We start from the raw sequence: 23367 nt of genomic DNA, 5'->3' as shown, positions 1-23367 counted from the left end.
ACATTTTTGAGGTAAAACAATGAGACTTTGATACATCTGATGTCTTTTTTTCCCGCAGCTACCTCTGAACAGTGGTGATGAGATTTATGAGCTCCGTGTCACTGGACGTGCCCAGGATGAGATTTTATTCTCGAATAGTACGCGCTTATCATTTGAGACCAAGAGAATGACTGTCTTCATTCAAACAGACAAACCCCTGTATAAACCAAAGCAAGAAGTGAAGTTTCGTGTTGTTACACTCTTCTCAGATTTTAAGCCTTACAAAACCTCTCTAAACATTCTAATTAAGGTGAGTGCCAGACAGAAATAAAGCTGGGGGTTCAAAACCATCTCACTGAAGCTCTCTTGGAAGTTCTGCTCGCATTGTTGGTACTGGGATGTCTTAGGATTCACGTGGCTAAGCTTCCCTCCCAAAGTGGGATGGTTTCTCTAGGAAGGAGGATGGTACAGCACTGGGTTAACGGCTTAGGCTCCAGAGTCAAGCCTGCTTGGGTTCCGGTCCTGGCTTCTTCATTGATTAATTCATTTGTCAAACATTTATTAAGCTTCTGTGTCCTCGATACAGAAGGTGAGTCCCTGCTTAAATCGACTTTTCATTCCAGTGGGTAGTGGACAGACAATAAATAAACATACAGATATATAAAAAAAGAGTGTGTTTGTGTGTGTGTGTGTGAGAGAGAGAGAGAGAGAGTGTTTGTATTTGCTGTTTTCTATAGGGTTGTTAGAGAAGTCCTATTTGAACAGAGACCTATAGGAAATAAAAGAATGAGCCTCCACAAACAGAGGGAATAGCATATGCAAAGGCCCTGAGGTGGGAACTTGTTAGGTGCATTGGGGGAACGAGCTTGCAGTGCACTGTTGCCCAGGAAGTGAGGGGACAGATATTAGGGAGATAAGATCAGGTACAGGTAGGTCAGCTGGATGAGGGGCTATACAGGATTTTCTCGGCTATGATATGGACTTTGGATTTTACTGTGAGTGAAATGAAAATTCACTGGAGAATTCTGAGGAGAGGCATGATGTGATCTGAGTTAACATTTTAAAAGGATCACTCTCTGTTCTAAGAAGAATAGGTGCTAGCTCTGTGACCTTGAGGAAATTAATCAACCTCTCTGAGCCTCGGTTTCCTTATTTGTAAAATGTGTAAAAATAATAATACCTTGTAAAGGTTTTTGTGAGGATTATGTGATATGATTCAAGTAAAGCATTTAGAACTGTGCCTGGCACATAGAACATGCTCACTAAACATTAGCTATTGTACTAGGAGCCCCTCTGGCAGGAAATCTTTTGGCGTCCTCTGCCTGAGTACTCTGGGCTCTGGAGGCAGCACGGCTGGCAGACTGAGTGCTTCCAGTGAGGGCCAAGCTGGAGGCGACTGACATCCGGCTGGACCTGGTTTTCTACGTTTAAGCTGAGGAGAGTATTAGACCTTTGACCAATGACATAGAAATAGGGTGACCAGTTTGCTGGGACTCTTTTGATTTTAGTACTGGAAAATCCCCTCAGTCCCAGGACATTGGTTGGCATGGACATACATACACTACCAAATGTGAAATAGATAGCTGGTGGGAAGCAGCCACATAGCACAGGGAGATCAGCTCGGTGCTTTGTGACCACCTAGAGGGGTGGGATAGGGAGGGTGGGAGGGAGGGAGACGCAAGAGGGAGGAGATATGGGGATGTATGTATATGTATAGCTGATTCACTTTGTTATACAGCAGAAACTAACCCATTGTAAAGCAATTATACTCCAATAAAGATGTTAAAAACAAAAAAGAAGATGTGGCACAGGAAAAAAAAATGTTCTGAGGAATAACAGAATGGAAGGCAAATTTAGGCTTTTTAGTTCAGTATCTTCCTATTCTTAGTTTTTGTTGTTGTTATGAGCTAAACAAACACACAAACAAAAATCAAGCAAACGTGTACATATAACTTCAAGCCAAGATGCGTTTATAGCAAATATCACGTTGGTTGGCATGTTTCTTGAATGGAACTGGTATTATTTCAGAGTCAGCAGCTCTGTGAACGTCTGCCTTTGCTGTGTTGGAATAAAGCAGGCCGCCATAGTGAATAGCATTTCTAAATTCATGTAACTCTCTGAGCAGTTTAGGGATGCCATTCATACGGTCCTTCAACATTTATCCACAAATACTGAGAACTTACTAGATGCTATGTGTAAATGGAGGATTTAGAAGTGACTGTCTGCCTGTGTCTGGTTGTTTACAGCCGATCTGCCTCTTTCTGTCTCAGGCGAATAAAGATCAGCCCTGGATCAATTGTCTGTTGTAAGCGTTAACCCAGAACGAACCCTGCTGATTGTGATTTGTGGATTCTTTGGGTTCCTCTCTCCGATTTTGGACTTCGCCTGTCACATCTGGCTTTCCCAGAAGTGCACAGAGAGCCCTTCCTCTTGCTGTTTCTGGTCCCGAGGGATCCCGCTGGCACGGCGGCTGGGTGGTCCCCTTGGCCAGGGCAGGAGAGTTCTACCCGGAACCCACTGTGTTTGGGACCAGTGAGTGAATGCACATGTGGGTGCCGTACTCACCACAGTACTCGTGGGTCAGAGCGTTGATGTGAATGCCCACACCCTGTACTCCTCCATCTGAAAAGAGCCCTTTGGGCCAGGGTTCACCAGACTGTGATGTTTTCTTTTTCTACATCTTTCAGTATGGGACAGGTGGTTTCTTAGAAAAACTTCCCAGAGAAAAGTGGGACTGTAGTGTAACGAGAGCCCCTGACTTGGACGAAATTGTACTCTCTAGCACAGCACCACCTGCAGGCAAGTGTGGAGAAGGCATCTGGGAACTACAGGAGGCCCGCTTTTTGGGGCCCATCTTGCCCAGCCAAGAATGACTGACTGTAGGATGTGGCTAAAATATTGATCATCACAGCATGTTCAGACATGTTCAGTGTTTTTTTTTTGGATCATTGGGTGTTTTCCCTGACCCAGTAACTGACCTTCTCAGGAAGCAAAGGGGCTTCAGGGACTTTTTTATGGTGGAATAAACCTCTTCCCCTAATTCTGGCTTTCTGCAGCCAGTCTGTCCTTACACTACGGAAGTAAGTGTCTCCAACGTGTGATGTCAGCTGGCACGCTGTTTTCTACCCTGGCTGCCCTTCCTGAGAAGTTGTTGCTCCTGGTATAGGTGAGTGATCTTGTGGGCACAGCTGCTAGCTTGGGGTCTGCCCTGTGCCTGTGCTCTGACACTTTGGCCTGGAGCAGTGGTGGCACCTCATTTAAGTGATTTGATGTCTTTAATTCTACATGCTAGGCACACACCTTGTGCATAATGCAGGACTCTGGGGACTGGCAGAAATATTTGCCTTCTCCAGCCAGGGAGTTTATTGCTTGAGGTGGCTGACACAGGCACCTGATGGAGAGCCCAGGCTGTGCAGAGGTGACTCAAAGAGCACGAGGGGCCACTTTCCCAGTGTCTCCAGCCACGTGGCTGTTCAGGCTGTGACAGGGGCACTGTTCATATCATACTTGGCTGTCCTGTGTGCATCCCAGTAGCAGGTGACCACATGCAAATGCTGGGCTCTGCTGTGATGCCACCGTGCGTCACCTGTTCAGATCCTCATGTGCTCTGTAAGGACTTCTGGCATTTCTACATTCTCTGTCTCTTCCTTGTGGGTGATATGCCCAGGCCCAAGACAGGCTTGGGAAACGAGGGATTTATCTCATTCACTCCCAGCCCTGCATATCCTCCAGGTCGTCGAAGACTTCAGTTTGGATTTCCTTTGTTTGTAGGGTTGTGGGAGAAATGTGTACCTTCACCAAAATAATACATCGGCGGACTATGTACCTTTCTTTCCCTACATTTTAAGTGACGCTGGGAATTATTATTATCATTTTTTATTTTTGTCAGCGTGATGGAAGAAAAATGGCCTTTCATTGTTTTCATCTGCGTTCCCTTAATTCTTAGACAGCATATATTTATTAGCTCTTTGTATTTCTTCATTTGTTTTTGATCCTTTGAGCTCCGTAGCCATCCCAGTCTTGACAGGGGCAGGAGAGCCAGCTCTGACTGCACTGCCTGCCCCAGGGCTTGCCAAGGATGGTGACCCGCTTATTCTTGACCCGCTTGTGGTCTTTGGTTTTTTAAAAAATTTATTTATTTATTTTTGGCTGCGTTGGGTCTTAGTTGCTGCATGTGGGCTTTCTCTAGTTGAGGCGAGCAGGGGCTACTCTTTGTTGCGGCGCGCGGGCTTCTCATTGCGGTGGCTTCTCTTGTTGCGGAGCACGGGCTGTAGGTGCATGGGCTCAGTAGTTGTGGCTTTCAGGTTCAGTAGTTGTGGCTCGCGGGCTCTAGAGCGCAGGCTCAGTAGTTGGGATGCACGGGCTTAGTTGCTCCGCGGCATGTGGGATCTTCCCGGACCAGGGATCGAACCCGTGTGGCCTGCATTGGCAGGCGGATTCTTAACCCCTGCGCCACCAGGGTAGCCCCCTGGTCTTTGGTTTTAACAATTAGTTTCTGCCTTCCTAGACCACTTCCTACTCAGTTCTCAGCATTGTACTTACCCCGACTTACACAGTCTCCCCCGCTTGCGGAGGGAGGTTTCCTCTGACTTCTAATAACCAGGCCAACCCACTACCTTGAGTCAGAGGGTAGAGATTAGGAATCAGGGATGGTGGTGGGATGAACTGGGAGCCTGGGATTGACATGTATACACTAATATGTATAAAATGGATAACTAATAAGAACCTGCTGTATAAAAAAATAAATAAAATACAATTCAAAAAAAAAGAATCAGGGAAAAAATTTGATCCCAGAGTTCATAATCCAGGGAACAAAGAAACACCAAAACCAAAAAGTAACAGTGGGGCTTCCCTGGTGGTGCAGTGGCTGAGAATCTGCCTGCCGATGCAGGTAAAAAAAAAAAAAAAAAAAAGTAGCAATGACAAAAACCACCAAAAAACCCAGATAACAAATGATAACCTTACACAGTAGTACATGTTAGGGGGGAAACTCCGGGCGCATTGGGGTTTCTCCAGGGAGTGGCCACTCCTGCCTCTTGGAGGCATGTGTAGAAGGCAGGAGGTTGGAGCTTATTTCACCATCTGGACAAGGAAGGAAGGGCCTTCCATGCAGCAATGGTAGAGGCCTAGGTGCATGGGCGTTTGGGGCGAACTGCAAACAAGTCTGTCTGTTTGGAGGAAGATGTGCGTAGAAACGTAGATGGGGTCAGCTGACTAAGTCTTGTAAACTACGCAGAGGAGTGTAGACCTCATTCTGCTGGCAAACAGAAGTCATCGTCACCTGGTGGTCTGATATACTGGTCATAGCGAGTGTTTACTCATTGCTTGTAATTTGCCAGGAACGGTGTCTGGTGCTTCAGCCACTTTGCCTCAACCACAGGTTTGCGTTTGGCAGTGGGGAAGATGTGTTGGCGGGGGCAAGACTGGAGGAGAGAGGCTAGTTGCGATAGTTAGAAAATGGTGGCTGGACGTGAGATGTTAGAGGGACAGAGTTGACAGGGCTGGGATGGGATTGGATGGAGGCAGTGTGCTCTGGGAGAGCCTGGGAAGACTCAGGTGTTCTTCATGCATCCCCTTGGTTAAGCACCCCCGTGACACAACTTTTGTTGAGTCAAAAGACACGTGGGTTTGAATCCCGAGCTCCATCGTGTGTTGGTGCTGTGACATTGGACCAGCTGTTTGTGGTTGAGGGCTTACCTACCCCCTCTGGGCGCCCGTTTCCTCAGCTGTAATGGGAGGCTAATCCTGTGCTGTAGGGGAACCATAGTGACTGAGTGACGTGTGAGTGGTGGTGATACGGCAGAGTGCCTTTGACACAGGGACCTGTTATCCCTACAGCGGGGTTTTCTCTCAGCAGCACCACCCGCAGCAGCGTAGGTTTGGTGAGGTACACGTTGTAGTGTTTCACGTAGCAGGAAGTACGTCCCAAGATTTAAAAGGTGGAGCAGAGTAAAGATGGTCTCAGGAGAATATGAGAGAAGAAGTAATTTTTATTCATCGTCTTTGGTAGTAGAGAGCTGACATTTTCCAAGAACTCCCTCTGTCCCACACTTTGCATGCGCCTGGGAGTACTGCAGGGCTGTATTCGTAACCAGGTTGGATCCACATCAGACGGGGGGGGGTTTACGTCGTTAACACGCATGGTTTTCGTTGTAGGATCCCAAGTCAAATTTGATCCAACAGTGGTTGTCAGAACAAAGTGACCTTGGAGTCGTTTCCAAAACTTTCCAGTTATCTTCCCATCCAATGCTTGGTGACTGGTCCATCCAAGTTCAAGTGAATGTGAGTATAAATACATTTTGAGGGGGAATGTTAAAATGTTTTAAATAGGTCCGGTGGGGAAAATATCTCTGAAGTCATTTATTTAGTGAACAGAAAAACATTAATCTGAGTATCTAGAGAATTTAAGTGGTTTTATTTTTAATTTACTTTTGTTAGCAATGGGTTAGCCTGTGTTATAACATGTTAGAGTTTTAATCGTTGTCTTTTTATATAATGTAACGTTTGAAGGTTAAGCCATTTCACATTTTAGTATAAAGCTGATTAAATATTTATTGTACTTAGTTATTGTACACATTGAGTATTTTAAAACTAAGTAATGAGTACATAGCAATTATTTGGCAAATCTTATGTCTCAGAGTATTGACTTCTGATGAGAGATTGGTCTAACCTACTTTATCTTTGTTTTAAAAACTCTAGTGACCTTCAGGTCTTTAATCCATTTTGAGTTTATTTTCGTATATGGTGTTAGGGAGTGTTCTAATTTCATAAGGCCAGACACTATAAAACTCTTAGAGGAAAACATAGGCAGGAAACTCTATGACATAAATCACAGCAAGATGCTTTTTGACCCACCTCCTAGAGTAATGGAAATAAAACCAAAAATAAACAAATGGGACCTAATGAAACTTAAAAGCTTTTGCACAGCAAAGGAAACCATAAACAAGATGAAAACACAACCCTCAAAATGGGAGAAAATATTTGCAAACAAATCAACGGACAGAGGATTAATCTCCCAAATATACAAGCGGCTCATGCAGCCAACAAACACATGAAAAGAATGCTCAACATCGCTAATCATTAGAGAAATGCAAATCAAAACCACAATGAGGTATCACCTCACGCTGGTCAGAATGGCCATCATCAAAAAATCTACAAACAATAAATGCTGGAGAGGGTGTGAAAAAAAGGGAAGCCTCTTGCACTGTTGGTGGGAATGTAAATTGATACAGCCACTATGGAGAACAGTATGGAGGTTCCTTAAAAAACTAAAAATAGAATTACCGTATGATCCAGCAATCCCAGTACTGGGCATATACCCTGAGAAAACCATAATTCAAAAAGAGTCATGTACCACAATGTTCATTGCAGCTCTATGTACAATAGCCAGGATGTGGAAGCAACCTAAGTGTCCACTGAAAGATGAATTGATAAAGAAGATGCGGCACATATATACAGTGGAATATTACTCAGCCATAAAAAGAAATGAAATTGAGTTATTTGTAGTGAGGAGGATGGACCTAGAGACTGTCATAAAGAGTGAAGTAAGTCAGAAAGAGAAAAACAAATACCATATGCTAACACATATATATGGAATCTAAAAAAAAAAAATGGTTCTGACTAAACTAACACACCAGTGTAAAGCAATTATACTCCAGTAAAGATGTTAAAAGCAAAAGCAAAAACAAAAACAAAAGTCTAGTGACCGTAACAGCTACATCAGTCTTCTGCTCCCCTATGCTTCGTTCTGCCCAGCTCCCCCGCTTACTTCTTGTATTTGCTGCCAACTCCCATGGCTCCGAGATCTAACAGGGCAGGGGCACTAGAACGCCCTCCATGTCTCTGCCTCGGGTTTTCTCTGGTGCATCACTCTGTGGTCTTTGAAGATTCATTGAATATTTCTAATTTTTTTTGGAATTTATTAAAATGTATATACATGAGAGCTTTAAAAATTCTATTAGAACAGGGCTTCTCACTTTTGACATTACGGTAAAAAATTCTTTGTTGCGGGGCTGTCCTGTGCACTGTGGGACGTTTAGCAGCATCTCTGACCTTAACCCACTAAATGCCAGTAGCAGCTGTCCCCTCCCTCCAAGTCGTGACAACCAGAGATGTCTCCAGATGTCACCAAATGTCCCCTTCGAAAAATGTCCTCTCCCTCCTCCTTCGAGAGCCACTTAGTCATTCATTAGCAGATGGCCTGAGGTAAGATAAAAGTACCAAGTACCTAATAAATTAAAACTTAAAAATTTTTCCTTTAGTTAGCATTTTCGGGGGCCACATTTTAAAAGCAGAACTAGGTCCCCTTAGCACATGTTTTTTGAGTGTCTGCGTGAAGACGAGGATCACGCTGGGCTCGTGGAGAGTTTGTGCCACAGAGGATGTGAGACAGCGTACAAGGAGTTATGGGGGCTGAGAGCGGGGGTGATGAACGCCGGGGGGACCAGACATTGGAGCTTGTAGAAAAGGCGGACAGAGTAGGTGCTTGTGAGACGTAGGAGAGAGGAGGGTTTGTGTCGAGGCAGGGAAGGTGGAGGAGAGCCCCGGGGTCTGGGGACTGGGGAGAACGGAGGGATTGGAGCACGTCGAGGATGCTGGGAGGTGAAGATTAGGAGGCATGTTGTGAGTTTTAAGGAGTTAGGATTTTATTCTCTGTTCCCACGTTTTGGTTTCATTATCATTTCCCCAGGAATCAGCTGTTTGTCCATCCATCCATCTATCCATTCATCCATCCACCCGTCCATCCATCCATCTAGCATCCTCCATCAAATATGTGTTGAGGGCTTATAGTGCGGTGATAGGATACCAGGAAGCTTAACATCTGATCTCTGTCTTCAAAGACTATTGTGGGGAGATGACAATTATGACAAAGTTAAGTGACGCAAGGGTGACAGAAGAACACGAGCTGGTGCAATAGCAGAGGACTTGTGAGGCGCTCAGTCAGTGAGGCCTGTCAGGTGCCTCCAAGGAGCGAGTCTCACTCAGGCCGCCTGGGGATAAAGATGGTCTGTTGTCAGCATGAGCGCCTGTGCTTTGGGGCCAGCGGCTTCCTCTGTCCTTGTGGTCGGCCCCATTCCCCTCGCTTCCCTCCAGCCCCTAGGGTGTTCTCTGGTCCAGATCTGGACTGAGCGCACTGGCTTAGCCTAATAACCATGTCCTCAGAGTACTACAAGCAAGCCTCTGCATGGGTGGCTGGCAGCCTGCGGATGGGTCACTGGGTCAGATGTCCATCGCTGGCCCATTCCGAGGCCACTTCTGCACAGTGACCAGGTCTCAGCCTTGTGGGTAACAGCCTCTCTGGGATTCCTTTGTTCAGTGAGTGGTACACAGAATATGTACCAGGGGAGAGAGGAGACTAGAATAGTGGAGAAAGGCTGGGAGATGTGAGACTGCAGGGTGAAAAAATTACCGGATTTCTCATGTAGTAGTTTGTGGACTTGACCTGTCCGATTGCTTTAATAGGAAAAAAAGATAAATGCTCTTAAGGAAATTCAAGTGCTTGAAAAATTAAAAAAAAAATTCACAATATCTGGTCATTGCCCACCTCTTTGGCCTTGTTAAGGGCCACCCTTACCCTTGAACTCTATGCTTTAGATGTATTATTCCTTAAGTTTCTTAAACTCGCCAGTCCGTCCTGTCCCAGAGCCTTCCACGCAGGCTGCTCCCTCTGCATGGAACCCTGTTTTTCTGCTGTTTTTCTAGCTCCTTGCTTTTGTCCTCAGGCATTATCTTCGATGGCCTAGCGCCTCTGGACGTTAGCGTAGCACACTGTGCTTCTCTTGGTCCATTGCTGTCGCTTGATTGGCAGGACCTGATACGCAGAGTCCATATGAGGTCTGTAGGCAGTCTTGTTCCCCCGTGTCTTGGAGACTTAGCGCGGTTCTTTGCACAAGGTAGAAGTCAGTACTTGTTAAATGAATGCGTGAAGGCTATACCATAGTCATTGGTCTTGAACTAAATATAATGTCCCCTTTTCTACATTCTATAAACATCTTTATCTTTTTGAAGACAGGCATATTGATCAGGAACCTATTAGTGGTGATATCATGGTTTTTCCTTCCAGCTTTACTGACATATAATTGACAAATAAAATTGTAAGATATTTAAAGTGTACAATGTGATGATTTAATATACGTATACATTGTCAAAGGAGCCCCCCTAGGTGATACCATGTGAAGGCACACAACTAAGGGAAAATAAGCCCCGTTATTAAAAAAAAAAAAAAAAAAAAAAAAAAAAAGACTCCGCCAATGGCCACCAGAGGTCAGTATAGTCAAAGAAATGTTATGACAAGCAGACTGGATCCAGCCTTGGTCCAGATCTGGTTTATCTTTCCTTGACTCTTGCACAGCATTCAAGGACTCTATATTGTTTATTATTAAACTCTTTTCCTTTTAGCTGTGAATAATTAGTATGGAGGAAATATATTTATCATTTAAACTATCCACCATTATAGACCATATTTTTATTTTCCCTAGGCAGTGACCATGCTTAGTATAAATTTTAGGGAGGGGGAAAATAATTATTTTCAGGAGACTGTTTTGAAATCCCATTTTGTCTCTAGAAAAAATATGGCCTGATTTTAGTATTACTACTGAAGGACAATGTATACAGGACTTACCAGGGCTTTGATTTGTAGTGACATGCAGGTAATCAGAGTGGCATTATTATAAAGCAAGTCTTGATGATGATTATTTTTAAGCCCTCTTAAAGTTAGTAAAATTTAGTAAGAACTCTGACTTTTTGGTGTGCTATTTATGCATATACTTGTGTATTTACTAAGGATTAGCTCGCTGTCACCTGGCAGACTGTATAATCTTGGTATTATGAGCCATAAGATTAATTTTTTTTTAATTCTATGACTTTAATTTTTTTTTTTTTAGAGTTGCATCTCTTTTTTTTAAATTGAAGTGTAGTTGATTTACAATGCTGTGTTTGTTTCAGGTGTCAGCATAGTGATTCAGTTATGTATACGTATATATCCATTTTTCAGATTCTTTTCCATTATAGGCTATTACAAAATATTGAATATATTTCCCTGTGCTATATAGTAGATCCTTGTTGTTTATCTATTTTATATATAGTAGTGTGTATCTGTTAATCATGAACTCCTAATTTATCCCCCCCCCATTTTCCCCTTTGGTAACAATAAGTTTGCTTTCTATGTCTGTGAATCTGTAAGAAGATTAATTTTTAAAAGAACTTTTTGTTTGAGGTAGATTCACAGAAAGTGCAGAGAGGTCCTGGATACCCTTTATGCAGTGGACCCAATTATTTTATCTTATTATTGTACAACCTCAAAGGTAGCCACTTGATACTCATGTGATGTGTGTGTAGTCCTGTACGATGCTTACTTGTCAGTGACATAGAGGAGATCTGTAACTCACTGGACTCCAACTGCTGGCGACAGCACACTGGGTACCAAGGTGGAGCCTGAAATGAGTACTGAGGCGCTGGGTGGAGTAAGAAAAGGAGAAATGAGCAGCAAATGGAATTATTTTGCCTCAAGGGTGCCTTTCCCATTCAGTACAAAGCTGTAGCTACACTTCTGCTTTTTCCTCTTGCTTGAGTTTGGTGCCCAAGAAAGCTGGTCATGTTGCATGTCTTTGAAGACCTCAATTCTTTGCACTTTCAGTAGCAACAGAGAGGGTTAAATGAGTGATTTTTGTTTGTTTTTAAAGAGAGCATGCTTCTAGTTCGTACTTTTCTACTAAGGAAACCAGTTTGTCCCTTGTACAGCATAATGTATTTGGTGCAAATGGTGAAACTTCTTAGGGTGTGCATGTTCTTGTGGTATAGGATGCCTGCACCAGGCTCCTTCCACCTGGAGCCCTGTGTCACAGACAATATAGTCTGTGTCTTGGTTGTTGGTTAGATTCACTCTTCCCAAGTCCTCTCACTATGAGTAATTATCGGGTATAGAACAACTTCAGTTCTTCGGATGTTTAGCTCCAGTCTTGATGGGTACCAGAATATTTGTGATTCTTTCTAATGAGGGAAGGAATTCAGGAAAATGCTATCTTCTGGGGAGATTCTGGTTTCTCCATCCTCACTCTCGGTAGATAATCTCCCTTTCTACTTTGTAAAGAAAACACATGGCATCAGATAGGAGTTTCTTTAAATTTCTCTGCCACATTTACAGATCTACCTTGTCTGCACCCATCTCATGCTTATCCTTTTCTTTTACAGAAAAGATGTAATTCTTCATATCTAAGACCAAAACCTTGATCTCTTCACGGGCTTTTTTATCCTGCTTTCTCAAAAACCTTACAGTCTCCCAACGACCACGCTGGAAACCTCAAAATCTCAAAAGATATACTGAAGCATATTAAAAAATTTGAGTTTATTTGAGGAGAAATCGATTGGAATTGGCAGTGCCAAACTGGAAGTGGTTGGAGAGTCCCCTCAGACAAGAGGTGGAGAGACTTTATAGAGAAAAGGTGGAAGCAAAGAAAGGAAATCATAGATTGACCATAGCTTAAAGCCTAGGTGACTGTTTCTGATTGGTTGTCCTTAGCATTTTGATTTCATAACTGTGAGGCATTCACAGGCAGAGATCCTGGTTTGTTTACGTAGGGCACCCACAGCATGAGAGCCCCATCAGTCCAATGGCCTCCTTACTTAATTAACTTAAACCATGGGTCACTTGACAAATGGCTGTGCCTCCTCAGGGTAGTCTGAAGGTTATTTCAGTTTCTTGCAGGAGATGCTGTACAATAACTGAGGCTAATCTGATGAGCCTCCGGTATCAGAACCAGCCCGGGGACAAAATTCAATGCGTTCATTCATTAATACATACATTCATTCAATAAACCTTGAAAGCATGCTGAATTAGGTGCTGTGCCCCCAATGACTTCATAGTCTGTTTCCGGTGATGGGCACAAAGCAGATAATTATAGTATACTGTGTTAAGTAAAGTGATAGAGTTATACACAGGGTATTATGGGAGAGAAGGGGCTCTAACCCAGCACGGGGAGAGGCGATCAAGAAAAGGTCCCTGGTGGAGGCTGAACCCAGATAAAGGAGTTCAGGATGTTCTGTAGAACATTCAGTTAGAGGTGTCCCGAAGGTGGATTTGAGTCTGAATCTCCATCTTGAGGGATGGCCAGAGATAAAGGTTTAGGAGTGTTTAGCGTGGAGATGACAGTTAACACCATGAGCGTTGATGAGCTCACTTATCAAGAGCATTGGGTTCAGGATGAGAAGGGCCAACACTTCAAGATCAGAAAAGAAAGGACCGTTAACGCAACAAGTCAGAAAGATAAGAGTACCAGGAGAACAGAAGATGTGACAGTGTTTACAGACTGAATGAAGGGGAGGAGACTAACCAGAGAGATGGAAAGTCTAGGAATTGTCAGGGATGACTGGTAATGTAGGAGGCAGGAAGGGAGAATTTTATTTCAAATGTAAACTAAGGTAACTACTTGTTTGTTAAATAATTGCCTAAAAGTTGGTTTCAAGGCTGTTGAAAGGAGGCCCAAACAAATTAGTTGATTTTCCACGTTTGCCAAAGCTAGCACTTTTTATTCAGTCTAATACATGTTATTTGAGAAATTTTGGTGTCAGGCAGTCTGTTAGGTTGGCAACTCAAGGGATAAACTATGAAGGATAAAAACACGGTGTAACGTGGACCTGGCTCTCAAAGAACTTACAGCAAGATAAACCATGTACCTAAATATTCAGGATACAGGGTGAAAAGTGACAAAGAAAGGAGGACTAAAGTGCATGGAGGCATAGAGATTACTTTTAGATTGGGGATCCAGAGACGCAGTAATATTTGAGCCAAGTCTTGGAAGATGGGCAGAGGTGGAAGTGTGTGTAAGTCGAGTATAGGGGAGAGTGAGACAAGAAGCACAGTGCATGGAACTCCAGGGCACTGTCAGCCTTGCAGTATTGCACTGGAATGTGTCTGCTCCACCTCTAGACTGAAATTCTGATGCTGAGAACTGTAATTAACCTTTACAGAGCCTCACGTGGTGTTTTACATGTAGTACCCACTTGGTGTTTGCTCTACGAACTTAACTTGAGGAACAGACATCATCGTTGTTAAATTCCTTATTCCACAGCCTTACCTGTGCCTTACCTCACTTGTAAAGCAAAAAGTAATGTAAAGACCAGAATTCTTTTTTTTAATATTTATTTTATTTTTATGTAGTTGTTCATTGGGTTACGTCGGGTCTTAGTTGCGACATCTTTTTGTTGTCACGCGTGGGCTCCAGAGCACACAGGCTCAGTAGTTGCGGTGCATGGGCTTACTTGCCCTGTGTCATGTGGGATCTTAGCTCCCCGACCAAGGATTGAACCTGCGTCCCCTGCATCGGAAGGCAGATTCTTAACCACTGGACCACCAGGGAAGTCCCATGACTAGAATTCTTATGTTATCAGTAAAACAGGTATTAAAGGTAGACTGCCTTCTTGATTTAATTTTTGAGGATGACAAATCAGAACTTATAAATGAATCAAAGACATGTAATTTATAACATTCCTTTATATGACATGAAAACACTTTAAGATAGAAGTGACAAATGTGGAGATTCTTAAAGACTGATCAACACAAGTTCTTTGGGATCTACTTTAAATGCCAACACTGAAGCCAGGTTTTAGACAATTATTTTGTTGGCATATAAGTAGTTATATTTGTCTTATACTTGAAATGAACTGTATCCTTCTTTTAGGATTAAAAAATAGTTTGCTGGTGTACAGTTTATTTATTAAAATTTTATTTACTTTTTATCGAGGTAGAGTTGATTTAGACTATCATGTTAGTTTAGGTGATGTACAGTTACTTTAGGTTAAACAAATATGATTTAAAAAAAAAAAACAATATCTTGTAGCTGCATCTGTGTATTTGCTTTGTTAAACTTAGGGAATCAGAATTGGAATACACATTTCATTGGTGGAATTTCTTAGCTATCTTGAAGTGGTTCTATTTAATGTGTTACGTATGACTAGGAACGGAGAAATAGAAATATGAGGAGTTGGAGAAAAAAAGATATTCTAGGCCACACGTTTTCTTGTTGACACTGGAAAAGGAAATAATTAACAGTAGCTGTTAAAATAGGGTAGAGTGGGCTTCCCTGGTGGCGCAGTGGTTGAGAGTCCGCCTGCCGATGCAGGGGGCGCGGGTTTGTGCCCCGGTCCGGGAAGATCCCACATGCCGCGGAGCGGCTGGGCCCGTGAGCCATGGCCGCTGAGCCTGCGCGTCCGGAGCCTGTGCTCTGCAACGGGAGAGGCCACAACAGTGAGAGGCCCGCGTACCGCAAAAAAAAAAAAAAAAAAAAGAAAAAAGTATACTGATTTAAGGGTTACAGTAGAAAATACTTCAAGGAATTAGGAAGATAAAGGGTGGTGGTCCATGGTGATTTTGCATTCTTGACTCTTTTATATATTCTTCATTGGTTTGCTTTGATAGGGATAGACAAACCAAATTTGAAGTCATTTCCTGTTAGTTTGACATGTGTTACCCTTGCTTGATAAATTCCTAAATTATCTAATTTAATCTTGTTCTCATTTCACAAATGAGGGAAGTCAGGTTAAGCGGTTTGTTTCAATGACCTGCAGTGAATTAAAGAGACAGGTCACCTTGTTATGTTAGTGGATTGTTAAGAAAAACTCATGAAATTCACAGACTGCATGTTGCAGATAACTGAAAATAAACTTCTACGGAGTTAAAATAAATTGTTTCGTTCGTTAAATAATTATAAATGTAATAAAAAATGTTTTCTAAATGTTTTTGTGAGGGAAGCAAGCAAGCAAAGTAATTAAATAAGAACTCATATATTTTCTTGTCTTTTTCTTCTTCTTCCCAATAGGACCAGACATATTATCAGTCATTTCAGGTTTCAGAATACGGTAAGAGTTCTTCAACTTATTTTGATGGAAAACACATTTATTACTTTCCACAGAGATAAGAGAAATTTCTAAGAGATGTATTATTTAAAGTAAAAATCCCAGTGGATTTTTACCAGGTAAAATCCTAGTATTTCCTATAGGTCTGAACATTTTTTCTTTATAAAGAGTAAAGTAGGAATAAGATTGGCTGTAGTCCCATTATCCTGCTCTTTGTATGTATAGTTATTCTGTTTTTCTACTTTGCTGTGATCATAACATATTTAAAATTTTGTACGGTGTTTTTTTTTTAAAGCATAACCACAGTCATTTCCCATATCTTTCACTTGGTCAACACTGGTGAAGACAGGGTTTAACTTGGGTAAATCCTCTTCCTGCAGGTGCCACATTTGTAATATCGCATTTGGAAACACGTAGATGTAAGCAATGTGCGACCGCAGTGTTTTGTTGGTGGATGGAGAGGAAGGAAATCGGAGAGTGAAGGCATAGGACCCACAATTAGTTGTACTTTGAACAGCTGTTTTCATCTGATTTGTGTTACTGTTTGAGTTTGTGTCTCATTCAGGCAGTAGAAATTCTCTGGAAAGTCGTTTGCTTGCACCTTTGTGGCTCCGGTCCGTGAATCCCATACAGCACTGTCACAGCTCAGCCTCACGATCACCTAGAACAGGGAGCAGCAAAGCTTTTTCCTGTGAATTGCCAGATAGTAAAACTTTATGCTCTGTGGGCCACATGGCTCTGTCTTAACCAATCCACTTTGCGGTTGTAGCACGAAGCAGCCGTAGACAATATGTAAGTGAAAGTGGTTGTGATCCAATGCAGTTTTATTTATGGACGTGGAAATTTGGATTTCATATAATTTTCCCATGTCGTGAAATAGTCTTCTTTTGATTGTTTCCAACCGATTGGAAATGCAAAACCCATTCTTAGCTCACGCTGGTCATTGTTTACTGACTCCCCCATCTGGAGCTGTGTTGTCCGGTTCAGGGGTCACTCACCACGTTGGCTGCTGAACACTTAAATGTGGCTGGTCTAAATGGAGATGTGCTCTAAGCATGTAGAATGCGAAATTTTGAAGACGGTATAAGAAAAGTAAGAAAAATAACTCATTAATAATAATTATTTATATTGATTACATATTGAAATGATAATATTTTAGATATATGGCTTTAGGTAAAAATATTACAAAAATTAATTTCACCTTCTTCTTTTTCCTTTTTAAATGTGGCTACTAGAAATTTAAAACTACACCATGTGGCTCAGATTTTGTTTCTTTTGGACAGCCCCGATCTAGAGGAGTAAATCAGAGGTGGCTGAGGCTTCTATAGGCTGTTTTTATTTCACACAGAGGCGGTGCTGGGTGGCTGTATGTTGTTGAAGGGGGTATGTAGTGGAGGGGCAATTGATTGCCAACCTGTGATGTTCGAGGAGGGGACATTTTAACTTCCTTGGTCTAAGAAAATTCCACCTCTGAGTGGCCAGGACCTTGGAGGAGGGTCAGAGTCCTGGAGTGGTCTCGGACCTCAGAGCATCTTGGCACTCCAAGGGTCTTTAGCCTGGAGCTGGAGGTCTGTCCTGTTCTGCTGACTTATTGGTCGTCTTGATTCTTCTCTTGCGTTAACTGAATGGTGAGATGCCTTGTTATGAGATGGATCTATTTCATTGGTCAGTGAAGTTAGAGAAGAGGAATATTTCTATAGATTGGAAGGAAATGCAATTTTTTTTTACTCCAGTGAGGTGCTTTATATTAAATAATATTACTATTTATAAAATATTTCATAGCCTAATTATATAAAGCAAACCAAAGTAGGGGTTTCTAATTTTAGGCTTACCTTCGGGAACCAGTACCTGTTGCACAAGAAAAGCATCATTACTTTGTAGCCATATCTCAGTTATTAACTAGAAATCCTAGGACACAACTTCGTAGTAATCCATCGCGTTAGACTGTCACCACATTTACCTTTGATGGTCTCAAAGGACGTGGATTCTCTGTGACTGCATGTGTGTCACCCTGAAGAAAAAGGAGAGTCTTAGGGTCTCAGGATGTGCTTTTCGTAACCAAATTGGAAAGAAGTCCTAGGGAAGGGGCTGCTCAGAAGTAGCTATTTACCGAGTGATATGGAAGTATTTTAACAAGCAGTAAGTGCACACTGGTGGGTGACAGGTGAGTGAAAACCCTGGCCTTCTGGCACTTAGATGGCTTTGCATGTGGATACGGTTTAGATTCTACCGGTGGGAGGCTTCACAGACCCGAGTGTCCATAGCAACTCCCCCATCCCCATCGCTGTCTAGTTACCAGCCTTGTAGGGTTTCTGATTTTGAGTGGAATGAAATACTTTTATCTATGTGTTAATGTGTACTTGGAGCCTAGTGAATCTAAGTGCCAATGGTACCATTTATCAACTCCCTTAGAGCAGTTCTGTTCTCTAGTTTGTTAAGTTGTAAAATGAGAGGTAAATGGATTGTTTAAAATATCCTTGCTTTTCTTTTCCAGTATTACCAAAATTTGAAGTCACTTTGCAGACACCATTATACTGTTCTTTAAATTCTGTGAGTTTAAATGGTACCGTCACAGCAAAGTAAGTATCATATTGCTTTCTATGACCTTAAACTGTTCTGAAACTGTATGACAAAGAGCTCATTATATACCCCAGAACATTAGCACAATATGTTGTTTATTAAAATACCCCAATGGGCAGGAAACAAGTGTTTATAATAAATAATGAAGCACGGAACATGTCAGCACAGGTCTTTGCACCCATGTCTCTGCTTCCAAGCTGATCCAGTCCTAAAATATTCCCCATAGGCTAGTGTCTTTCTAAGGCTAGTCAAGGGTTTTACCTGATAGATTGTGCCAGATTGAAAAAAAAGCTTTATTTAGTCCTCATTCAGCTGTCTATAATGGAGGTTGAGACTTGGGGGAGGGGTTTGGTTGCCTTATTGCAATTCACAGATGAGTCAGTGATCCACATTCATCATCCATTTCAGCTTTTGGACACAGGGGACTTCCAGCCCCGCCCCGTGTAACTGCTGTCTGGTGGCTTTCATGATTTTGATCCAATGGCTCAAACATCACAGCATTTTGTTTTGCTGACGCAAAAAGCGTCTTCAGAGTTCCAGACCACGGGCTCTCAAACGTATAGGCTGGGAGTGCCCTCAAGTAATTCCAGGACCGATTTCTTGTAGCATTTTAAATTAAAAAAATTTTTTGGCCCTCCCCATCCCCCGGGGTTTGCTAGGACTTGGATGCGGTGACACCTGTGACGCACGTCCCTCCTCGGCCGGGACCTGTCAGTGGGTTGGAGTTGGCCTGGGTGACTAGGCCTCCTCAGGAGAGCAGCCTGCGTGCGGGCTGGGTGCCAACCTAATCCTCTAAGGGGCCAGGACCTCGTGGAGCATTGCGGTGCCCTTTCCCTGCTCAGCTGTCCCTCCTTGGTGTCCCTTGCGCCTCTTCCAACCAGAGAAGGTCTTGCTGTGGGCCCCAGTAAACCTCAGCACACTCCCCGTGACCTCCGCAGCCCTTATGGAGAGGTGCTTGCCTTTTCTTCCCCAGGATGGGTGTGCCTTGTAGCATTTATTTTTTAAAATTAATTAATAAATTTATTTTTTCGGTACGCGGGCCTCTCACTGCTGTGGCCTCTCCCGTTGCGGAGCACAGGCTCCGGACGCGCAGGCTCAGCGGCCATGGCTCACGGGCCCAGCCGCTCTGCGGCACGTGGGATCTTTCCGGACCGGGGCACGAACCCGTGTCCCCTGCCTTGGCAGGCGGACTCTCAACCACTGCACCACCAGGGAAGCCCTGTAGCATTTATTTTTGATGTGTCAATATCTGTGCTGTTTGTGAAATTTATTTAGCTTCAGAATTTATTTGTAATAGCTGGTAAAAACTGGACCCCATTTCACCACTCATCGCAATATTCCTCTCCTGGTGAGGGTTTGTGGCAGTGGCAGTCAATGGGCAGTGAGTCCACGCACCAAAACCTCTGAGGACTCCTGCTTTAGATTCTTTTGGCAAACAAATCATGTGACACCCATGTGACATAAAGGCAAAAATGTGTCTATCATTTGTATACCAAGTTAGTTCAACTAAGAGGTAGCTTACCGTGTGAATTTGGGTTCTGTGGCTGAATTTATGGTTTGGAAAACACATAAATGCCCGCTTTGTCATAATTATTTTCCTGCCCTTGATCTTAGCTGAAGGTCAGGCATTCTGTCTGCGTTTTATTTTGAGTTCTTTGACTAACGCTTATAAAACTTAGTGACTTCAAATCCGCATAAACCATCAATGTCCACATGGATTAGGTTCAAAATTGATACCTTCTTTTTTTCTGTTTTTAGTTTTCAGGGGTGTGCCAGGGATTTAGCAAAACCAGTTAAAACAGTGGTTCTTAAACTTTGGTAACTCTCTAGGAAATTTATTGTACATCTAGGGAATTTATTGTACATTTTCAGGGGGTGTGGATCCCCTGAAGCAACAACATTGACAGCCTCTTCCCACCAACCCCGCAGTTTCATCCTGATTCTCATTTGTGGAGCCCCTTTGAGATGCTAATGGCTGAGAATGACATGGCAATTGTGACGGTCCCCAGGCAGTTCTTTAGGGCTCAACAGGTTGTGTTCTCAGCTTTTTCTTTAGTATGTGTATCAGTCGAGCTATAGCCAGAGAAGTAGAAGCAGCAGGAGGCATATATTAAGAGATTTACTGCAAGGAGCTGGCTTATTTGACTGGGGGGACTAACTAGGGAAATCCAAAATCTGTAAGGCAGGTTGTCAGGAAGGGCAGCTAGAGCTCTCAGGTACGGGCTGACGTTTCTGTTCACAGGCAGGATTTCTTCCTCTTTAGGGAATTCTCAGCTCTGCGTTAAGGCTTTTCAACTGATTAGATCAGGCTGATCAGATGATCTAGGATAATCTCCTCTACTTAAAATCAACCGACTATAGACTTTAATCACACCTATGAAATACCTTCACCTTGACACCTAGAGTGTTTGATTAAGTGACTGGGGACGACGTTAGCCTAGACACATCAGAAAGCCCATCTTAGCGTTTGGTTTGTCTGTTCTAGGTAGTGAGACAATTGTTGCCAATTAAAGTTCTCAGACATGGCTAGTTCTCATAGTACAGGCATACCTTGGAGATTGTGGGTTCAGTCCCAGGCCACCGCAATAAAGAAAATATTGCAGTAAAGAGAGTCACATGAAGTTTTTTCGGTTTCCCAATGTGTATAGAAGTTATTTTATTCTAGATCGTAGTCTATTAAGTGTGCAATAGTAAAGCAGAATCTGGCCTCTGTGCCCCGGCACCGAATTAATTCTCGGAGACAGAGTTATGGGTGAAGTAAAAAAGAATAGCTTTATTCCTTTGCCAGGCAAAGGGGATCAAGTGGGCTAATGCCCTCGGAACTGTGTGTCCGAACCCAGGGGCGTTTGTGAGGAGTTTTATAGTCAAGGGGCGGGGTTGCTGAAAAGGATCAGGGGGCATGCAGGGCTTGCATTCCTTCAATGCAGGGGTCATCTGGTACCAGGTGATGATGGGCGAACTGTGACCTTCTCTGGAATGAAGCGTGCTTCATCGAGTACTTAACATCTTCCATTTGCTGGGGGTTTTAGTTCTGCAGAAGAGCTCAAAGATACTGTTATGTGTATCCTTTGCGGGGGGAACCAGGACCCTGCCCCAAGGCTGCACTATTGTTTCCTGACCGCTCCTCCCTTGTCTCTGCATACCCTCCCTTCCCTGATTAGCAACTGTTTGAACCTGTCCTTTGGAACTCAGTGAAGGGAACACAGAAAGGCTTTTGTGCCCGGCAGTCCCACAGGGTCCTGCTCGGCTTCAGTATAGTTATGTCTAAAAAACCAATGTACCTACAATGATTAGAAAATACTTTATTCCTAAAAAAGGCTCACCACCATCTGAGCCTTTAGTGAACTGTGATTTTTTTTTTTGCAATAGTAAACTCAAAGATTGCTGATCACAGATCACCACAGCAAATATAATAGTAATGAAAAAGCTTGAAATATTGTGAGAATTACCAAAATGTGTTACAGAGACATGAAGTGAGCAAATGCTCTTGGAAAAAGGGCATCAATAGACTTGCTCATCGCAAGATTGCCACAAACCTTCAATTTGTAAAAAACACAGTATCTGTGTGTTTACTGTGCAAAGCACAATAAAACGAGGTCTGCCTGTAGTCCGTTCCGAGTATTTCCTTCCTATTAAATCTTCTTCCTTCAGGTTTCAGTTGCCTAGGGATGATGTCCGCTTTGGGAGCAAAGTAAGGCGGTTCTGTGCCAGGGCAGCGCAGATCTTGTGTGTGAATTCAGATAAGCAGATCCCGACAGGGCCGAGGCCCTTTCCCCAGAGGCCTCCTCCACCCCAGCGTTCATGAGTTCTGGGCCTATCACTGCATGGCTCTACTTCTGTTTTGTAAAGGATGGAACTCTTTTTTTTTTGCGGTTCGCGGGCCTCTCCCGTTGCGGAGCACAGGCTCCGGACGCGCAGGCTCAGCGGCCATGGCTCACGGGCCCAGCCGCTTCACGGCATGTGGGATCTTCCTGGACCGGGGCACGAACCCGTGTCCTCTGCATCGGCAGGCGGACTCTCAACCACTGCGCCACCAGGGAAGCCCCAGGAGGGTCTTTTTAAATTCAGATTGTGGATATAATTTACAACTTTGCAACAGATTCAGGAAATCTTTTGACTAGCAAGGTCTCTTATCAGTCTCTAAAAATCGGTGGAGACCTATTCTATAAATACCGTGTCCTGGAGAAGATGGAAGTGATGATGGTGAGGGTCTGTCTATGTCTCTCCTCCCTTCAGGCTGATCCTTCCAGTTGGGCCTTGGATTCACTCTTCTGTCTGGAGAATCCCAGGCCCACTTCCCCTCTCACCTGTGTCTTGATTTCTTCCATTTGGTATCTTTAACCTTTTGCTCTTTATCTCTGTGTTCAAACGTTTCTGTCATTAAAGGAAACGAGCCCTCCCTGATCTTCATGCCTCCTCCTAGCTGCTGCCCTGTCTCTCGCCTCTTTGAAGAGTTGGAGCTGCCTTTTCCCCTTCTTCACATCCTGTTCGTTCTTTAGCCCCCTGCGTTCTTCCTTTCTCGCTCACCGTGATATGGAAACTGCTTTCACCACCGCACAAAGACCTCCTTGCCTCGCCTTGTGTGTACTTTCTTAGGCTTTTACAACTTTTTTCTCCCTTTGCAGCATCGGACATTGCTGTCCTCTCCCATTTCCTTTCTGGTTTTTCTCCTTTCCCTTAGGCTGCTCCTTTGAGACTCTTTGCAGACAACTCTCTTCTGATCACATTGTAAACGTTCTTGTTCCCTAGAGTTCCAGCTTTGGCTCTCTTTTCTCTTTTTACACATTTACTCGGAGTTTTCTTCTCCATGGCCAGGGCTTCTGCTGTTTATAATTTGATGAAACCTAAATCTGTATCACCAGCCCACATTTCTAGCTTTACAGTCAGATCCCCATGTCTCGCTGCCCACTGGACATTGCCCACTGGATATCCCACAGATATATATATATATATATATAC

At 43.3% G+C, this 23367-nt stretch overlaps 1 protein-coding gene across 1 annotated transcript in view; it reads left to right on the top strand.

The window, feature by feature from the left end:
• CD109 (CD109 molecule) overlaps positions 1-23367 on the top strand; it is a 113058-nt gene that overhangs the window by 24843 nt on the left and 64848 nt on the right. Inside the window, exons 4-7 of the mRNA XM_024731904.1 lie at positions 59-289; positions 6136-6261; positions 15792-15831; positions 18323-18407. Coding sequence (XP_024587672.1) covers positions 59-289; positions 6136-6261; positions 15792-15831; positions 18323-18407 — 482 coding nt within the window. The remainder of the gene's footprint in view (positions 1-58; positions 290-6135; positions 6262-15791; positions 15832-18322; positions 18408-23367) is intronic.

The sequence above is a fragment of the Neophocaena asiaeorientalis genome, unplaced genomic scaffold (genome assembly GCF_003031525.2).
Source record: "Neophocaena asiaeorientalis asiaeorientalis breed wild unplaced genomic scaffold, Neophocaena_asiaeorientalis_V1.1 scaffold450, whole genome shotgun sequence".
In the NCBI taxonomy this organism is placed as follows: Eukaryota; Metazoa; Chordata; class Mammalia; order Artiodactyla; family Phocoenidae; genus Neophocaena; species Neophocaena asiaeorientalis.
Note: the sequence above shows the minus strand (reverse complement) of the source record. Positions and strands in the feature narration are given on the sequence as shown.